The sequence below is a fragment of the Microcaecilia unicolor genome, chromosome 4 (assembly GCF_901765095.1).
Source record: "Microcaecilia unicolor chromosome 4, aMicUni1.1, whole genome shotgun sequence".
NCBI lineage: Eukaryota > Metazoa > Chordata > Amphibia > Gymnophiona > Siphonopidae > Microcaecilia > Microcaecilia unicolor.
The window spans coordinates 277525650-277544897 of record NC_044034.1 but is presented as its reverse complement, the minus strand read 5'-3'; the positions used below and the strand labels follow the sequence as shown (position 1 = coordinate 277544897).

The 19248-nt window shown below is 44.9% G+C and overlaps 1 protein-coding gene across 3 annotated transcripts in view; it reads left to right on the top strand.

Annotated features, from left to right (window-relative positions):
* MSL3 (MSL complex subunit 3) overlaps nucleotides 1-15835 on the top strand; it is a 109689-nt gene extending 93854 nt beyond the window's left edge. For all 3 annotated transcript variants that reach the window (XM_030201598.1, XM_030201600.1, XM_030201599.1), the window contains 2 exons: nucleotides 11935-12019; nucleotides 14951-15835. In XM_030201598.1, coding sequence (XP_030057458.1) covers nucleotides 11935-12019; nucleotides 14951-15050 — 185 coding nt within the window. In that variant the 3' untranslated portion in view covers nucleotides 15051-15835. The remainder of the gene's footprint in view (nucleotides 1-11934; nucleotides 12020-14950) is intronic.
* The last annotated feature ends 3413 nt before the right edge of the window (nucleotides 15836-19248 follow it).

Genomic DNA, 19248 nt, shown 5'->3' with positions numbered 1-19248 from the left:
ACACTTTCTTTGCTATAAGAAAGGCCATGAAGCTGGCTGGACATTATTACACCGTCTGTGATTGGTCTACAGGTATCATCTGACCCATGGATACCAAAGTTGGACTGAAGCTTGATGACTGGCAGGAGGATAGTAGGCTCTGAAAGAGAGAGAGCATGAGACTGATTTCCTAAAACACCAGTGAACTGCAGACCTTGTAATAAACGAACAAGGTTTCTCAGCTATGATACACGGCCTTACCTAAAGACTGTGTCATCTGCATTCAGAATACAGACTTGGACTTTATTCCTGGACTGATAAGACTCGCTGAGGCTTCAGCTTGAGTCTCAGAGGAAGAATCCGCATTTTTTTTACCATTGGCAGTCTGCCACGGACTGCAGGGTGAGATAACAGGGTTTACTACCTATTAGTTAGGGGATATTTCTTGTTTTTTTTGTCTGTGACAGATTGGATGTCATGACTTATGGTCTGTGAATTTAGCTGCTAACTGTGTAATTTGCATAAGATGTGTGGTGTAAGTTCTCATAATAATCATTAGGATATCTGTATTGTAGAAAATCTTTAGCATCATATGTTAAATATTCTAATGCAAGCTTATTAGGTGTGCCAGTATTATGCTAACATTGTATTATATGTCTGGTATTTGAATTCCAGTTCTGTTAAATATATATATTTTGATACTGTTTCATGGTAGTTTTATTATTTGGTTTCAAAGTACTATTTTTAAATTTACCTCATTTATTGTAAGTTTTATGTTAAACTGTACCCTCACCTTGAGTGAATCTCTTCATAAAGGCGGTTAATAAATCCCAATAAATAAGTTATCATCAGTTCTATTGTAAATTGTAAATAACCTGGGGTGGGGCATCATTATAAATGCTACAAATAAACATAAAAAATGTCAGAAACTAGAGGAATGTTAGCATTCAGGAACAGAAAATGATTTACCATATTTGAGAATAGAAGTAGTACCTTTGCTTCATGGTGCTTACATGTATGTAGTGAACTTCCTCATCAGATTAGTACAAAGCTATAACTGGGAAGCAGGTAGAAGAATGTTGGTCTTGATAAACCTTTTCATTGTGTCTTATCTTAAGTCTTTGTTCTTACCTGTAGTTACTGAATGTAATTAGTCCTGAACGCCATTGAAAAAGGTACGAACAAAATTCAATTATGCCATCTTTTCCTAGGGGAAAACACAATGCAGATTATGGAAGCTATGAAATACATTATGTAGAAGAATAATGCATGCATATTCCAGTATAAAGATATTGATTACAGGACTGAAGCAAAATCTTTCAGCAGAACGATTGTACATAAGATGTGTACTGATACTGGGTTTACAAGGAAACTTTTCTGTTAACTTTTTTCAGGCAGATGAGCATGGCATTTGAGGCTGTAAACTCCTTTACTAAGCTATTGTATTTTCTCCTGATGGGTTGCTTTTCAGATAGATTTTTAAATTTCTGGTTTGTAGTCTGTTTTCCACATACTTAGATTCTTCTGTTCTTACCCCTTCCTGCTGCATTTTTTCTGCTTGTTTGTATCCTATGCATCACCAATTGACTGGTTTGGATGAGAGACCCATGGCTTTATAAACGTTTTTTCTCTTTAAAAAAAAAATTTTTTTATTAATGTATAAGTAAATGAGAATGATACTAAATACAAAGTTGGCAGGGGTGGGGAGAGTAATGAACAATGAAATAAAATGAACTTCTGTTTACAACCACTTGGAGAGAGAGCTGAGATTTGGTTAATACTTCTTAATTAGATGATTATATGACTAGGTCTTTTTGTTCTGGGATTATAAAATTGCCTACCCATAATAGATGTCCTCCATAGATAGCAAGATTACTTAGGCACATAAATGAAAAAGGCCATCAGATGGCACTGAGGTGGAACAGCTCTCCTAGAGCACAAAATTAATGGAATATTCTGAGCATGCATGGCCCTTCTGCACACAGTTCTCCTTAGTCCCCTCTGTTCCTTAGCTCAAGAAGTAATGGCAGCTCTTAAGGAGGTGGGAGCAATTGTGGTACTTGATTAATTTTGCTTCTCTGTTGACAAGCAAGATTGAATTGGGACACAAGTGGATAATTTCCCCAATCCCAAGGTTGCTTCAGTTTATAGACATCTTTGAACTATTGAGGAGCAACCTGGTTAGATAGACTGCTCTTTACTGCTAAAAGCAGTAGTGTGAGCTATAGAGTGGGGACTGACTTGTTGCTTTGTGTATATTTTCCAGCAAAACAGATTTGAGATCTACAGCAGTGGTAGCATGTGCTTAATGGTTAACTGTACTGGCTCAAGAGATAAGTCTGCTGATGTATGTTTTGCCATTGGAACTCCAAGGCTGTTGGGTTTGAAGAGGACAGGGCTAGTTAGATTTCCTGAGAAATTCTATTAAGATAGTGAGGCCCCTTGCATCCTAGAGAGTGAAGGAACTTCTTACATGAATGTTTCCGTGGTTTAGGATAAAACACAGTGCTTAAAAACCTTTCATGTCAATGAGAAAATTGTTACACTTTTGGCAGTATTTTAGGATTACTACATATATGCTCAGATTCTTAAAGCCTCATACTTGAGTAAGGTTCGAAGTTCACTGATTCCCGCTGCTCCGAGGAAGAGTATTTTCGGGATAAATATTTTAAGCCCATGGAGTCCTTCGTCTCTCAATGGCAGTTCATTAGATGTAGGATGATATTCAGATCCCATGAGATTAGAAGGCTTCTGTATTGCTGGTTTCACATGAAGGAAGTTCCTTCATAAATATCAAAATTATGGTACACTGAGAAGCCAAGGGCTTGGTCTAGGAGGACCTAAGACAAAACGTCACTGAGATGTACTGTAAAAGAGGATGTCCCGCCTGAGGCCATAAGAATGACATAGGTACTTGGAGGTCCCCAAAAGGGGTCTTGTTTGTGAATTATCTGACTAAAATGATTTTTGAAATGTGCAAACATCTATCTGGAGATCTTCATGTTGCCATCAAGATGTCTTGAATCAAGTTTCTATGCTGTTAGAACTATTGGCTTGAGGGTGTGATACAGACGGAAGCCACCATTCTGTGGAAAGGGCTGGAGTCCACACACAGTGAAGAGGGAACCAAGCTCTGATAAGGCCAGTACAGTGCTATATGAATCACTGTGTTGAACTGCCTTTGGAATTTGTACCATTGCAGTTTGAGCCTAAACAGTTACTAGAGTTTGCCTCATACAAAACTGTTGCTCATGCAGAAGGCTGTGGAAGGACTGCTACTGTGGCCTTTGGAGCTTCTATACATTTAAAAGGCCTACTATATCCATTCTAGGTTTCCCTTGTTGCATGTATTGCAGAAACCTTGGGTAAGATAACTCCATAAAGGGAGCCATATCTGGTAGAATGAGAAGCAAAGGTCAGAAGGAATCACTGTGGAAAGTTTCTCTAGGGGGAGGATACTTTTGGAATGTAAGTATGATCTGGGTAATCCTCGGGGCCACTTTGAGAATGTTCTGACCTCGAGGAAGGAGATAGTAAATGTCCATTCAATGATTCAGAATCCAACATAGGTAAAATCATCATTTAGATCCTGGGAAGAATGCATTGGTAAGTTAGGAAGCTGACCACATTATCTGTGCTTTTATGTGGTGTGGGCACTCCCTGAGGGGTGGCTGGGATCCTGGGGGGGGGGGGGGGGTATTTCTTTTAACTGGCGCTTTTTGAAATTACTTTCTGGATATTGCTTAAAGGTCAGCTGAAACTTATTTCTTGGAATGTGACAGGCATCTCCTCATCTATTAAAAGAAAGAAGATTAATATTCCTTGCATATTGGAGAGTCATGTGCAATATTAGCTCGGAGAGTAATCCTTTGAAGGAACTTATTCAGAGGTCTTGACTGTAAATATTGTTGGGATATAAACAAAGTAATAATACACAGAGTAAAACACGAGACAATTATTGGAGTTTAATATAAAAGTTTATTGGTTATAGTTATGCAATTGACTTGTAATTCTCCGAGGACAAGCAGGCTGCTTGTTCTCACTGATGGGTGACGTCCTCGGCAGCCCCTCCAATCGGAATCTTCCTAGCAAAGTCCTTTGCTAGCTCTCGCGCGCCCGCGCGCACCGCGCATGCGCGGCCGTCTTCCCGCCCGAAACCGGCTCGAGCCGGCCAGTCTTCTTTCGTCCGCACTCGGTACGGCTGTGTTTTTTGCCGTGTTGAGCCCCGGAGAGTCGACCTCGCGCGTCCGTTATCTAATCGACGTGTTTTTTCTTCGGAAAAGTTCTTTTCGTTCGGAAAGTGCTCCGGAAACCCCCTTGGGTTTCGTTTGCCCCTTCCCGTATTTCCAGTTTTTGCCCCGGTAAGTTTTCTTTCGTTGTCGGGGTAGGCCTCTTTTCGGCCTCGGTCGAGATTTTTCTCCCTTAAAGTTTTGGTGCTCCAAATTCGTCATTTCGGATTTTGACTTCGCCGGCGTGATTTTTCCGCCCATGACATCGAAGCCTTCCAGCGGCTTCAAGAAGTGCACCCAGTGCGCCCGGGTAATCTCGCTCACTGATAGGCACTCTTCGTGTCTTCAGTGTCTGGGGGCCGAGCACCGTCCCCAGAACTGTAGTCTGTGTTCCCTCTTACAAAGGCGGACTCAAGTAGCGAGATTGGCCCAGTGGAACGTTTTGTTCTTGGGCTCTTCGTCGGCATCGGCACCGGGGTCATCGTGTGCATCGACGTCATCAGCGTCCAGACCTTCTTCCTTGGCTGCCAGTGCATCGAGTGCATCGAGGCATCGGCCCTCTGCATCGGCGCCGAGACATCGGATAGCTGCATCGACGTCGGTGGTACCGGGACCTCGTCTCCTGATGTCGTCGGACGGTGGTGCATCGAGTGGAGTGCAGGTGAGGGCTGTCCATTCCCCTGCTGGTGGCGGTGAGCCCTCGGGTGGGTCTCCTCCTACCCTGAGGGCTCCTGCGGTACAGCCCCCCCCCGAGACCGACCTCCTTCGGCCTCGGCCCCGAGGAAGCGACGGCTGGATTCTACGTCCTCCTCGTCGGTGCCGGGGAGCTCCGGTGACATGCTTCGGAAGAAGTCGAAGAAGCATCGACACCGGTCCCCTCCCCGCGTCGGCACCGAGAGCTCTGGGTCGCCGAGGGAGTCGGCACCCAGCAGGCATCGGCACCGAGAGGACCGCTCACCCTCTGTTCAAGAGGTGCCGATGCGCTCCACTCTGGACAGCCCGGAACAGCCTCCACGCCCGGAACAGGTTCTGACGTCGACGCCTGCATCAACCTCCATGCCTTTCTCTGCAGCCGCTCTGAACGAGAGCCTCCGGGCCGTTCTCCCAGAGATTCTGGGAGAGCTGTTGCGCCCTACCCCTCCGGTACCGGCGGTGCTTGCGCCTCCGGTACCGTCGAGCGTGGCGCCGGCTGGCCCATCGCCCGGGGTGAGGTCCCCGACGTCGGTACCGCGTGCGGTGCCGACTGCGGCCACCTCCCAGGAGGGCTCCCCGACTACGTCGGCGGAGGGAGCTTCGCCGATGCGGGCGAGGGAGTCTACCTCTCGACGCCCCCATCGTGGACGTGGCTCCACGGAGTCGAGCCGGGCACGGTTGCAGACGCAGGTCCGTGAACTTGTGTCTGACACCGAGGGTGAGGCCTCGTGGGAGGAAGAAGAAGACCCCAGATATTTCTCTGACGAGGAGTCTGAGGGTCTACCTTCTGATCCCACTCCCTCTCCTGAAAGACAGCTTTCTCCTCCCGAGAGTCTGTCTTTTGCTTCCTTTGTCCGGGAGATGTCTACGGCCATCCCCTTCCCGGTGGTTGTGGAGGACGAGCCCAGGGCTGAAATGTTTGAGCTCCTGGACTATCCTTCTCCACCTAAGGAAGCGTCCACTGTTCCCCTGCACCATGTCCTCAAAAAGACATTGCTGGCGAACTGGACCAAGCCTTTAACTAATCCCCACATCCCCAAGAAGATCGAGTCCCAGTACCGGATCCATGGGGACCCAGAGCTGATGCGCACTCAGTTGCCTCACGACTCTGGAGTTGTGGATCTGGCCCTAAAGAAGGCTAAGAGTTCTAGGGAGCATGCTTCGGCGCCCCCGGGCAAAGACTCTAGAACCTTAGACTCCTTTGGGAGGAAGGCCTACCATTCCTCTATGCTCGTGGTCAAAATTCAGTCTTACCAGCTCTACACGAGCATACACATGCGGAATAATGTGCGACAGTTGGCGGGCTTGGTTGATGCTCTTCCCCCTGAGCAAGCCAAGCCTTTTCAGGAGGTGGTCAGGCAGCTGAAGGCGTGCAGAAAATTCCTGGCCAGAGGAGTTTATGACACTTTTGATGTTGCGTCCAGGGCCGCTGCTCAAGGTGTGGTGATGCGCAGGCTCTCATGGCTGTGTGCCGCCGACCTGGAGAATAGAATCCAGCAGCGGATTGCGGACTCGCCTTGCCGTGCGGACAACATTTTTGGAGAAAAAGTCGAGCAGGTGGTAGAGTCTCTCCACCAGCGGGACACCGCATTCGACAAGTTCTCCCGCCGGCAGCCTTCAGCTTCTACCTCTACAGGTAGACGATTTTTCGGGGGAAGGAAGACTGTTCCCTATACTTCTGGTAAGCGTAGGTACAATCCTCCCTCCCGACAGCCTGCGGCCCAGGCTAAGCCCCAGCGCGCTCGCTCTCGTCAGCAGCGTGCGCCTCAGCAAGGCCCCGCGGCTCCCCAGCAAAAGCAAGGGGCGAGCTTTTGACTGGCTCCAGCAGAGCATAGCCGACATCCAAGTGTCAGTGTCGGGCGACCTGCCAGTCGGAGGGAGGTTGAAAGCTTTTCACCAAAGGTGGCCTCTCATAACCTCCGATCAGTGGGTTCTGCAAATAGTCCGGCAAGGATACACCCTCAATTTGGCCTCCAAACCTCCAAATTGTCCACCGGGAGCTCAGTCTTACAGCTTCCAGCACAAGCAGGTACTTGCAGAGGAACTCTCCGCCCTTCTCAGCGCCAATGCGGTCGAGCCCGTGCCATCCGGGCAAGAAGGGCTGGGATTCTATTCCAGGTACTTCCTTGTGGAAAAGAAAACGGGGGATGCGTCCCATCCTAGACCTAAGGGCCCTGAACAAATATCTCGTAAAAGAAAAGTCAGGATGCTTTCCCTGGGCACCCTTCTCCCCATGATTCAGCAAAACGATTGGCTATGCTCTCTGGACTTGAAGGATGCCTACACACACATCCCGATACTGCCAGCTCACAGACAGTATCTGCGATTTCAGTTGGGCACACGCCACTTCCAGTACTGTGTGCTACCCTTTGGGCTCGCCTCTGCGCCCAGGGTGTTCACAAAGTGCCTAGCTGTAGTAGCAGCGGCACTTCGCAGGCTGGGGGTGCATGTGTTCCCATATCTCGACGATTGGCTGGTGAAGAACACATCCGAGGCAGGAGCCCTGCAGTCCATGCAGATGACTATTCGCCTCCTGGAGCTACTGGGGTTTGTGATAAATTATCCAAAGTCCCATCTTTTCCCAGTGCAGAAGCTCGAATTCATAGGAGCTCTGCTGGATTCTCGGACGGCTCGCGCCTATCTCCCAGAGGCGAGGGCCAACAACTTGTTGTCCCTCGTCTCGCGGGTGCGAGCGTCCCAGCAGATCACAGCTCGGCAGATGTTGAGATTGCTGGGCCACATGGCCTCCACAGTCCATGTGACTCCCATGGCCCGTCTTCACATGAGATCTGCTCAATGGACCCTAGCCTCCCAGTGGTTTCAGGCTGCTGGGGGTCTAGAAGACGTGATCCACCTGTCCACGAGTTTTCTCGAATCCCTGTATTGGTGGACAATCTGGTCCAATTTGACTCTGGGACGTCCTTTCCAAATTCCTCAGCCACAAAAAGTGCTGACAACGGATGCGTCTCTCCTGGGATGGGGAGCTCATGTCGATGGGCTTCACACCCAAGGACGCTGGTCCCTCCAGGAACGCGGTCTACAGATCAATCTCCTGGAGTTGCGAGCGATCTGGAACGCTCTGAAGGCTTTCAGAGATCGGCTGTCCCATCAAATTATCCAAATTCAGACAGACAACCAGGTTGCCATGTACTATGTCAACAAGCAGGGGGGCACCGGATCTCGCCCCCTGTGTCAGGAAGCCATCAGCATGTGGCTCTGGGCTCGCCGTCTCGGCATGGTGCTCCAAGCCACATATCTGGCAGGCGTAAACAACAGTCTGGCCGACAGATTGAGCAGGATTATGCAACCTCACGAGTGGTCGCTCAACTCCATAGTGGTGCGCCAGATCTTCCAAGCGTGGGGCACCCCCTTGGTGGATCTCTTCGCATCTCGAGTGAACCACAAAGTCCCTCAGTTCTGTTCCAGGCTTCAGGCCCCCGGCAGACTGGCATCGGATGCCTTTCTCCTGGATTGGGGGGAAGGCCTGCTGTATGCTTATCCTCCCATTCCTCTGGTGGGGAAGACTTTGTTGAAACTCAAACAAGACCGAGGCACCATGATTCTGATTGCTCCTTTTTGGCCGCGTCAGATCTGGTTCCCTCTTCTTCTGGAGTTATCCTCCGAAGAACCGTGGAGATTGGAGTGTTTTCCGACCCTCATCACGCAGAACGAAGGGGCTCTTCTGCATCCCAGCCTCCGGTCCCTGGCTCTCACGGCCTGGATGTTGAGAGCGTAGACTTTGCCTCTTTGGGTCTGTCAGAGGGTGTCTCCCGCGTCTTGCTTGCTTCCAGGAAAGATTCCACCAAGAGGAGTTACTTCTTTCTGTGGAGGAGGTTTGCCGTCTGGTGTGACAGCAAGGCCCTAGCTCCTCGCTCTTGTCCTACACAGACCCTGCTTGAATACCTTCTGCACTTGTCTGAGTCTGGTCTCAAGACCAACTCTGTAAGAGTTCACCTTAGCGCAATCAGTGCATACCATTACCATGTGGAAGGTAAGCCGATCTCAGGACAGCCTTTAGTTGTTCGCTTCATGAGAGGTTTGCTTTTGTCAAAGCCCCCTGTCAAGCCTCCTACAGTGTCATGGGATCTCAATGTCGTTCTCACCCAGCTGATGAAACCTCCTTTTGAGCCACTGAATTCCTGCCATCTGAAGTACTTGACCTGGAAGGTCATTTTCTTGGTGGCAGTTACTTCAGCTCGTAGGGTCAGTGAGCTTCAGGCCCTGGTAGCCCAGGCCCCTTACACCAAATTTCATCATAACAGAGTAGTCATCCGCACTCACCCTAAGTTCTTGCCAAAGGTCGTGTCGGAGTTCCATCTGAACCAGTCAATTGTCTTGCCAACATTCTTTCCCCGTCCTCATTCCTGCCCTGCTGAACGTCAGCTGCACACATTGGACTGCAAGAGAGCATTGGCCTTCTATCTGGAGCGGACACAGCCCCACAGACAGTCCGACCAATTGTTTGTTTCTTTTGATCCCAATAGGAGGGGAGTGGCTGTAGGGAAACGCACCATATCCAATTGGCTAGCAGATTGCATTTCCTTCACTTACGCCCAGGCGGGGCTGGCTCTTGAGGGTCATGTCACGGCTCATAATGTTAGAGCTATGGCTGCGTCGGTAGCCCACTTGAAGTCAGCCTCCATTGAAGAAATTTGCAAAGCTGCGACGTGGTCATCTGTCCACACATTCACATCTCATTACTGCCTGCAGCAGGATACCCGACGCGACAGTCGGTTCGGGCAGTCAGTTCTTCAGAACCTGTTTGGGCTTTAGGATCCAACTCCACCCCCCGAGGGCCCTGTTTGTTCTGTTCCAGGCTGCACTCTCAGTTAGTTGGTAAATTTTTTAGGTCAATCTCAGTTATGTCCTCGCCGTTGCGAGGTCCAATTGACCATGGTTGTTGTTTTGAGTGAGCCTGGGGGCTAGGGATACCCCATCAGTGAGAACAAGCAGCCTGCTTGTCCTCGGAGAAAGCGAATGCTACATACCTGTAGAAGGTATTCTCCGAGGACAGCAGGCTGATTGTTCTCACAAACCCGCCCGCCTCCCCTTTGGAGTTGTCTTCCCTTGAACTGTATTGTCTTGCTACATACTGGACTGGCCGGCTCGAGCCGGTTTCGGGCGGGAAGACGGCCGCGCGAGAGCTAGCAAAGGACTTTGCTAGGAAGATTCCGATTGGAGGGGCTGCCGAGGACGTCACCCATCAGTGAGAACAATCAGCCTGCTGTCCTCGGAGAATACCTTCTACAGGTATGTAGCATTCGCTTTGTACAGGAACATATTCATGAATACTTAAGAAGGAAAGGAAGGGGTGGAAGATGTGGGGGGGGGGGGGGGAATTGGATGATAGTAGTTTTAGGTTCATTAATATATGACAGAGTTATTTGTTATCAGATTTATATTGATATGGAATTGTCTACCATGTGATCTCATCAATAACAATCGTTGAAACATTAAAAGTTAAATATAGAGCACGGTAAAAGAAAAAAAAGGGGGGGGGGGATAAAAGTTATATAAAAAATTGATGGCTATAAGTAATGCTGTATTTTTGAAGTTTTGCTCCACTGAGCTCTGTAAAATTGCATTGACGCCGCTATGTTAAGGTGGATTTGTACTTTATGACTTATCAATATAAACCGTTGAAACATAAAAGAAGATTTTGACTTTGTTAAAGCATCACACTGCTGATACTGCCTGGCTGTAAGAAACAAAATTAACTGACCATGAACACATGAAATTGAGACAAGGTTGGGTTGGTGAGGTGTTCTATCTCTCGTCTCCCCAGAAGAAGGCAGGGGTGGCAGTCTTAATTCGTAAGAATTTACCTGGGGAGATTAAAATGGTGTGTAAGGATACGGAGGGCAGGTACATTTTATTACATATTAACTGAAAGGGTGTACATTTTTCTTTATTGGTGGTATATGTGCTTAATAATAATTGTTCATTAATATTTTGTATAATTGGCTACTTTGGGGGCACGTGATCTGTCCTGGCCGATGGTCTAGGCTGGTGATTTGAATTGGGTACTAAATTATCATTTGGACAGATCTTGTGGTAGGACAATTTCAGCGGAGGGATTGATGGATTGATGTCATTTGTATTTTTGATTTTTGTTTGAATGTTTTTGCTATGTATGTAGACTGTACCCTGCTAAAACTTTTATTTAATGCAGGTTATAAGTATACTTGTTTTTCTGAGTTAAGTCCATTTTTTTTACGTTACATTTTTATTGAATATATGGAAAATGTACAAACAGTATATGCTCATTACAACTTAGCATATTTAATCCAGCACACTTATATGCCATAAGCTAAGGTTATTAAACCATCTCTCCCATAACAATTATCCCTCCCCCTCCCTCCTACTCCCACCCATCCCCAATAAATTTGTCCTTAGGAACGTTGGGTTAGAGCTACAAAACGTGTCCATAGGTCGGAAGTCGGATCGTAAAGTCCCTATCTCTTTTCTGTAAATTTTTTCAGCTCTCCAATCACGGATAACTTCAAGAGCCAATCAGCTTTGGTCGGCCCCTCTGACTGTTTCCAATGGTTAGCAATGACCATCTTGGCAGCTGCCAAGCACATAAGTCCATTTTTAAAGACTTTTGCTAGACCTTTTAAAGATTTCAGTGTAACAGTATAAAGGATCCTGTGAACTCAGGTACTACAATTTTTGTTAGTCCTTTCTAAAAGTATCATATCCACTTAAACCTCCAGGTTGCTCCCAAGTCAGTGTGGAAGAGTGGCCTAGTGGTTAGAGTAACGGTCTTGCAATCCAGAGGTGGCCAGTTCAAATCCCACTGCTGCTGCTTGTGATCTTGGGCAAGTCACTTAACCCTCCATTGCCTCAGGTACAAACTTAGATTGTGAGCCCTCCTGGGACAGAGAAATATCCAGAGTACCTGAATGTAACTCACCTTGAGCTACTACTGAAAAAGGTGTGAGCAAAATCTAAATAAATAAAAAATATTTTTTGGAAAAGACTTTTAAAAGCTAAATTTCTAAAATATTGCATATTTTCTCTCCATTTGCAGTAAAGCTTCCAGAAATAATGGGGAAGATGTATTTTTCTGACAAAAACCTGAAGGCTTTGTTGAAGCATTTTGAGCTCTTTTTAAGGTACTTATGTTCATGATTATAAGAACTTTTATCCAAGATGCTGTTGGAACAGATTTGTTACTTGGTGGATTGTAAGGTATAACCTCTGAGGTTAACAATTATCACAAAACTGATTACTTGAAGCATACCTGGGGCTTCTTATTTTTTAGGTTTTAACCAATAAAATTCCTCTTGAGCAGAAAATGTAAACTAGGTGTTTGTTGGGATCTGTGTTGTCCAAAGAGTTCCACTTTTGACTCCTCTATTCAAAAGGCTTGGGGATCATCCAAGTGTGTTTTTGCAAATGGAGATGAGCATTGCTGTTACTCTCGGATAGCAGAAGTTTCCACTTTGTGACTCTCCTATTCATGAACACTGACTTTAGCTGAGGCTAGAGAGGCCTGCTGTTCTTTAGATATTATTCTGGGATGTTTTGTGACCTCCCAGCTGAGGTGTCACTGCACTCTTGGAGTAATTTTTGCAGGCAGGCCAGCCACTCCTAGGGAAGATTCACCACTGTTCCAAGTCTTCTCTATTTACAGCTCTTGCTGTAGTTCATTGGTGTCCCGAAGCTTTAGAAATGGCTTTGTGACTTTATATGTCAAAAACTATTTTTTTTTCTCTTCTGGAATTTACCTTAATCGTTGTATAATCTTCTTGTTGAAACATTAGTGGTCACTATTTCACTCTCATGGTAAGGTTCAGAATATAGTAAGGTTCTTATTTGACAGGGCTGGCTGTAATCAAGCCCGGTTGTGTTCAGTCAGCTGAATCTAATTATCAGTTAAATTTAGTCAATTGGTTGATGAAGGGGACAACAGTTACTTTTTTGGGTGCAGTAGGTGTTGGATAACTTAATTTATTAAAAAAAAAAACCAAACAAAAGTTATAGTTTAAAAACAGCTATGTGTTTTGCTCAGACTCCCTTTTTCTAGTATTCTTTTTGTTTAAAGATCAGAAACCATTCAATGTGACACACATGAAATAATAGTGGAAATACTTTCACATCCCTGTACATCAGCTTTATATCAAGGCTAAAGGTGATTTTTTTTTTTTTTAAATTCAAACAGAACTGCTACATTAAGCTGTTTTAAAGTATGCTAATTGGATAGGATTTAGCACTGTGAATGTGTTTATGTATTTGTTTCATGACATGGATCAGAAAACTACATATAAAGTTGGTGTGTTTTTTGTTAGAAATGCAGTGTTTTAAATGACATTTGGCAATATGGATTTTACATGTTTTCCTGTGTGGAAAAGATGTTGTGCTGGGAAAAGGGCAGGGGGAAGCACCAGAAAAGCAATTGCAGGAATTCAGTTATCCTATTTCCAATGCTGCTTGTTCTACACATTTTGCGCCTGCAAAGTGTGCAGGTTAAATGGGATTTATTTATGTCATGTGCCACAGACTCAGAAGGAAACACTGTTGTTGTTTTTTTTCTTTTTGAAAAATCTGCTTTTATGCCATTGAAAACTGGCCTCAGTTCTTTAGTGAAGTAGTATATTGGTGCTCTGGTTTTACACAATGCCATGGGGAGGGGCCACAAAATTCAGCCCTTCTTATAGAATCATCAAGGAGAGGCCAAGAGCTGGCATATCTATAATGGCAGGAGTGTTCATGGTAGAAGCAGTAACAGTCCTCTCATTTTTATCTTCCTACTCCTCATTCAATGAGAATCCAAATTTAGTTGGAGTGGGTGGACAGCAGCAGTACAATGTCAGGTCACTATCCTACTCTGGTGCTTGATCCTGGTTGTCAGAAACATGGCAGTCCCTTTCTCCTTTTCATTCAGTACCTTGCCCACTTAGGAGGTACAGGACAGTGGCAGTAGTGTCTGCCTCAGGCTGCATCTTCTGCTGCTAGGCCCTAAGTGCTGGATTTGAAGAACAAAGCATGGTAGGATATAGCCTGGGGCAGTGCACTTCTGCGCTCTTCCTCCTCATAACAAGAAGGATTGGAGGAAGAGGGCAAGAGAATAGGAGAAAGGTGTGTGTGTGGGTGGGGGCAAACTTTGTAAGAGAAAGGGGTGGCAGTGTGGGAGCAAATGAGACCGCAGTGGGTGTGGGAAGATGGGGAGAATGAGTGAAGGCATCAAATGTATGATAGGATGATGTAGGGGATTGATTTTCTCCCTCTCTGATCCAGGCTACCCTTCTTTCTGCTCCCTTCTTCTTCTACTGTTCTGATTTCCTTACATTCTCCCCACCCTGTGTTCTCCATGCTTTACATGTTATCCCTTTTTTATGATCTCTGTACAGAGGCAGTATCACCTCCTTTTTCCTATTCCTCTCCTATGCATCTTTTTGGCTTTTACCATTGTCTTTTCTACTTGTTTAGCCACCCGATCATCAAATACCATCCCCTCCAGGTCCTGTTCTTCTCTCATGCACAGAGGTCCTTCACCCCCTATACTTGCAGCTTCAGTGCATGATCATGCATTTTTTAGCATTCTATCTTAGCTGTCAAATTCTAAAACATTCTTCAAGTTTTGTTAGACCCCCCCCCCCCCCCCCCCCCCGCTTCATGAAATCCACACCTCCCAGAGTATCTACCCTGTGGCAGATTTTGGTGTCATCTACATAGAGGCAAGCCTTACCCAAACAATATCACTTGCAAAATTAATGGGCGGGAAAATGAATCAAGGACGGATCCCTGCAGCACATCACTGGTAATGTGTCTATCCTCAGCATGAAAGAGGATGGGACTTGATATTCTGTTTCTGTGATTACAATCTAATCAGGGAAGATCCCCCAATACATAATTTTAATATGCAAGTATAGTGTGTTCTAACTGCAGCCCTGTCCTTTTATTGCTATGGATATGGTGGCAGTTCATGCTACCTCTTGTAGCACATACTTAATATTTTTTAAACATGGTCCAATATATTCATACTGTAAATACTTCGCCTTTTGTTTTATAACGTTAACTATTTGAATGTCTTTTTTATACAGATTTCTTGCTGAATACCATGATGAGTTCTTCCCAGAATCAGCTTATGTAGCTGCATGTGAAGCCTACTATAGCACCAAGAATCCTCGAGCAGTTTATTGAAGGTGTTTAACTTTTTTTTTTTTTTCCCATGAACAAATTCTGCTGCTTTTGCCCTTTTAACCAACAGTGGAAGATGAAAAGAAAATAGGTTTGTGGTAGAGATGGACCACTTTTTTTTGTTTCGGAGTTGTATGGAGATTGCATTCTGATTCCTTCCAGGTGTCGTATGTAATCATCATTTTGTGCTTAAAGAAGTTTTGCAGCAATTTTGAACACATTGGACCATGTAGAATTGTATTAATAATAAAATTGATAAACTAAATCCCCCATACTTTAGCAAGACATTTAATTTTAAAGAAAGCCACTCCATGTGGCTTTAATTTATAGTTTTATTTGCCTTTTTCAAGTCCATGCTCAAGGTTAATGAATTACAATCATACATGAGTTATTTCCCTGTCCAAATGGGCATACAGTCTCTGTTCCTGAGACAATGGAGGATACACGACTTGCACAATGTAACAAGGAATGTCGGTGGAAGAAGCAGGATTTGGAACCTGGTTCCCTGGTTCTTACTTGCTACTGTAATGACTGTTACTCCTCCGTCAGTCGATTTTACAGCATGAAAAAGAATGGACTTTGGAGAACATTGATATCTTGTCTTGTTGGTTATTATATACAGAGTATATATAGTTTTGTGAGGCCATCTGTACTATAATGTTTTGTGTATAAGAATGACAAAACTTACGACATTTTTTTGGTGGGTCAAAACGTGTTCTGGTTTTGAATTTTCAACAAAACCTAGTTTCTTAGCAAACAACAAATAAATGATGCAATCATTTCTGAGATCTTGATGTAGCTGATACTTCTGGTATTTATGTTTAGTTTTTTTTTTTTGTTTTTTTTAGTTGTGCTTATTTTCATGTGTGTCAGCTTGTATTTTTAATGCAATGTCATTCCTAATGCATTTGAAATTGGAAATAAAAGGTAAGCAAAATAGATTGCAGATGTTGCCTACGTCTCTTATTAGACCTACTTGGTAAATTGTCTATTAAGACAATAATAAACGAGGTTTTTTCCAACTGATTTCTGGAGAATTGTCATTTGGTATAAATATTTTTAACACCTCCCCACCCCAATAAAGGGAGGGGAAGGTATGTGAAATGGGCATCCTACACCACAAGGAAGAAAAGGAGTTGTTTTCAAAATAAAGAAGTTGTATTATCAGCTTTACCTCTGCTCAAACACTGTGTGATGTTAAAATAATTTGTAGTACCCCTGCTTGCCACTCATTATAAAGAGGCACAGGTGGGGGTGTCGCTAATTCAGGATTCAATCCCTTCTTCATTTTGTGAAGCTTGATGTGGATCCTCTGATGGAGACGAGGGGAACAGAACCTTTACAGGGCCTTAGGTGTAGTAATTCTTGAAAAAACTCACAGCACCACAGATGGTGTTCCAAAACAGTAGCACAAATGTATTGCAGAGCCTTGCTATTCACAGGTGGTTCATTGCATTTTTTCCATTAGCATTAGTAAGCTCCAACACTATTAATGTGTTAAAATTTCCTTACAAACTGTGGGGAGTGAAAGAAAATCTAAGGGAAGGTGGTTGGTGAGAGAATATGGAAACCCTATGAGAGCATAAGTGGGGTAAGAGAAATGTGGGAGTGTATTAAAGTTAAATGGTAAAGGCTGAGCAGGCTGCCACCCCTGGGTTATCTGGGTGTCCTGACTCATGCTTAAACTGTGATTTTTTTTATTTTTTTTTAACTAGGCTGCCACCCTACCGTTATCTGGGTGTCCTGCTTAAACTAACAGAAAAGGTGGAAAGAAATTGATGTATGGAAATATGAGTGGAGAATTCTTTCAAAAGGAGGAGATTCTGGAGGGAGGAGACAATCATTGGGAGTTCATATATTGATTGTTGGGTAAAAGAAAATGGTAAATTTGCTTAAATATGAGTAAAGAAGACAGGAAAAAAGTTGGTGTGAAGAATGTGATCAAAATATTACTCCTGCTGGAATTCTGTGCCAAATAAATCAAATCCTGTGCAAAAAAAATGTCAAAATTCTGCGCACAAAATTTGCAAATTCTGCAAATTTATTTTGCATAATTTAATACTTTTTGCAGTGCCCATCCAATCCCTTTTTTTACAGCCACCCACAGCATCCCTCCTTTTTTACAGCCCCTCCCTCTCATAGCATTCCCCTTTTCTTGCACCCCCTCTTCCCCCAAATATAGCATTTCCCTTTTTTCATCCCCTCCCGCACTCTCTCACAGGATCCCCCCTTTTTTTTGTAGTCACCCACAGCTTTCCCCTTTTTTTCAGTCCCTCTCTTCCCCACACATTTCATTCCCTTTTTTTCCAGCCCTCTCCCACAGCATCCCTGGTTTTAGTCACACACAGCACCCCCCTTTTTTTATACAGCCCTTCTTCCAGCCACCCCCTTATCCATGATGTCGGAGGAGCTGCACAAGGAGAATCTCTTTAGGGCAGCAAAGAACCCCACTCTTTCCTGTCCCACTGCTGCTGCTCTCTCACTAGTGCTATGCTTTTTCCAAATTGCCGCCAAGACTTCAAACAGTAGTCTCACAAGATTACCGCTTGACGTCTCGGTGGCCATTTTGAAAAAGCACAGCAGTGAGAGAGAGAGTGGGGTTCTTCACCCAAAGAGGCCATTTAGACCACCAGGGCTTGCTGTGTTCAGGTAGTAAGTAGGCACAAGGGGTGGCAGCAGTGGATGGGGGTTCGGGTGTCATAATTGGGTGGCAGCAGGTGTGGGGGTTGAGTAGCAAGTGTGAAAGTGTCAGAGCTGAGGGCGAGTAAGGGGAACCCAGCCTAAAGCAGGAACCTGAATAGGGGAAGCCTGCTCAAGGCCAGGGTGCAGCTCCAAAAGTGCATCGCTGTAAGGAGGACAGTCTAAAGGGTCTGAGCAGTTGATAACAGCCTTGGATTATTACTAGCCCCTGGGATGGGTAAAAGGACAGGAATATCTGTCAATGTGTAAATACTGAAATTGCTAAGAAGATCAAGTTTGGAACAAAGGGGTGAGATTGTGTTACAATCTTGGATGGACAGGAAGAGTTGCATTGTATATATGGAGTTATAAGACATTAATTTACCTGTTTGCATAAAGTTCAGTTTGCATCAAAAAGACATTATTGGACTGCTGTGTGATTTCTGTGATGCAGGAGTGAGGATGCTTGCTCCTAGACTGGTGAGACACTGTACAGAAGCCCACTTAATTTCCCAATCCCTGGGTCTCTATTCTGGACCTTAACCCACTCCAAAGCTTTAATTAAGCTGATCTGAGAGTGCAGAGTAGCAAGAGTATGATATAGTGGAAGTAGAGAGATCTTATCCTTGTGACCTGGGTCGATGTGGAAAGAGTGGAGCTGGTGCTGGTAGTGTCAATATCCGGGTTACACTCCAAAAATAGAACCTTGAGTGCCTAAGCTAAATGTTTCTACAACAGACAAACCCCCCCCCCCCCCCCCCAACAATATAGCTAAGTGTATGGTACGTGTCTGTCTGCCAAGTTTTTTTTTTTTTTTTTTTCATTTTTATGTGGCTCATGTCAATCAGCAACCAGGTTGGTTGTCCATTCACTATGGTATCAAATGAGCAATCTGCATCAAGGGGTATGAGAGGATAGATGATCTCAGGTGCTGGCTCTCCATGAAAAGTCTCGGGTTTTTCAGTGTTGGAGCACCCCATATTTAGTCAGTCACTAGGTGGGACATAGTGATATACAGGGATTGCTCAGCTGCAGAAGCAGGGGCTCCTCGTGGAGACTCTTCAGGACAAGAAGCTTTCCAATGTCCCATTTGGCCACATATGAAACGTGGGCCTCCTGGTAGGCCTTTGTCCTCCTACCTCTGCCTCGACTCTTCCCCTTCCTCGGTTATTTAAATTCTGGAAAGATCACAATTGCAGGTTGAACAGTTCTTGTTTCTTTGCTAGTTTGGAGCTCTTCTTTGCTTCCTGATCAAGTAATTTACGATGGCAACATTTAGCTACTTCAACAAGAGACTCAGGTGTTTCTGTACTCCATCCAACATGAATGGTTTTCAGCAATGACTATACTGGTGCCAGGAGCCCATTAACAAACAGCATTCTTTAAAGCATTGTCAATTCTAGACTATTTCTTAAATTAATTTGCCAGTCGGCCCCAATAATTAGAGGGATATTCCCCAGGTTTCTGTTGGCATGCATTAATTTTACTCCAGTTGGCCTTTGTTTTATATATTTTAATAACT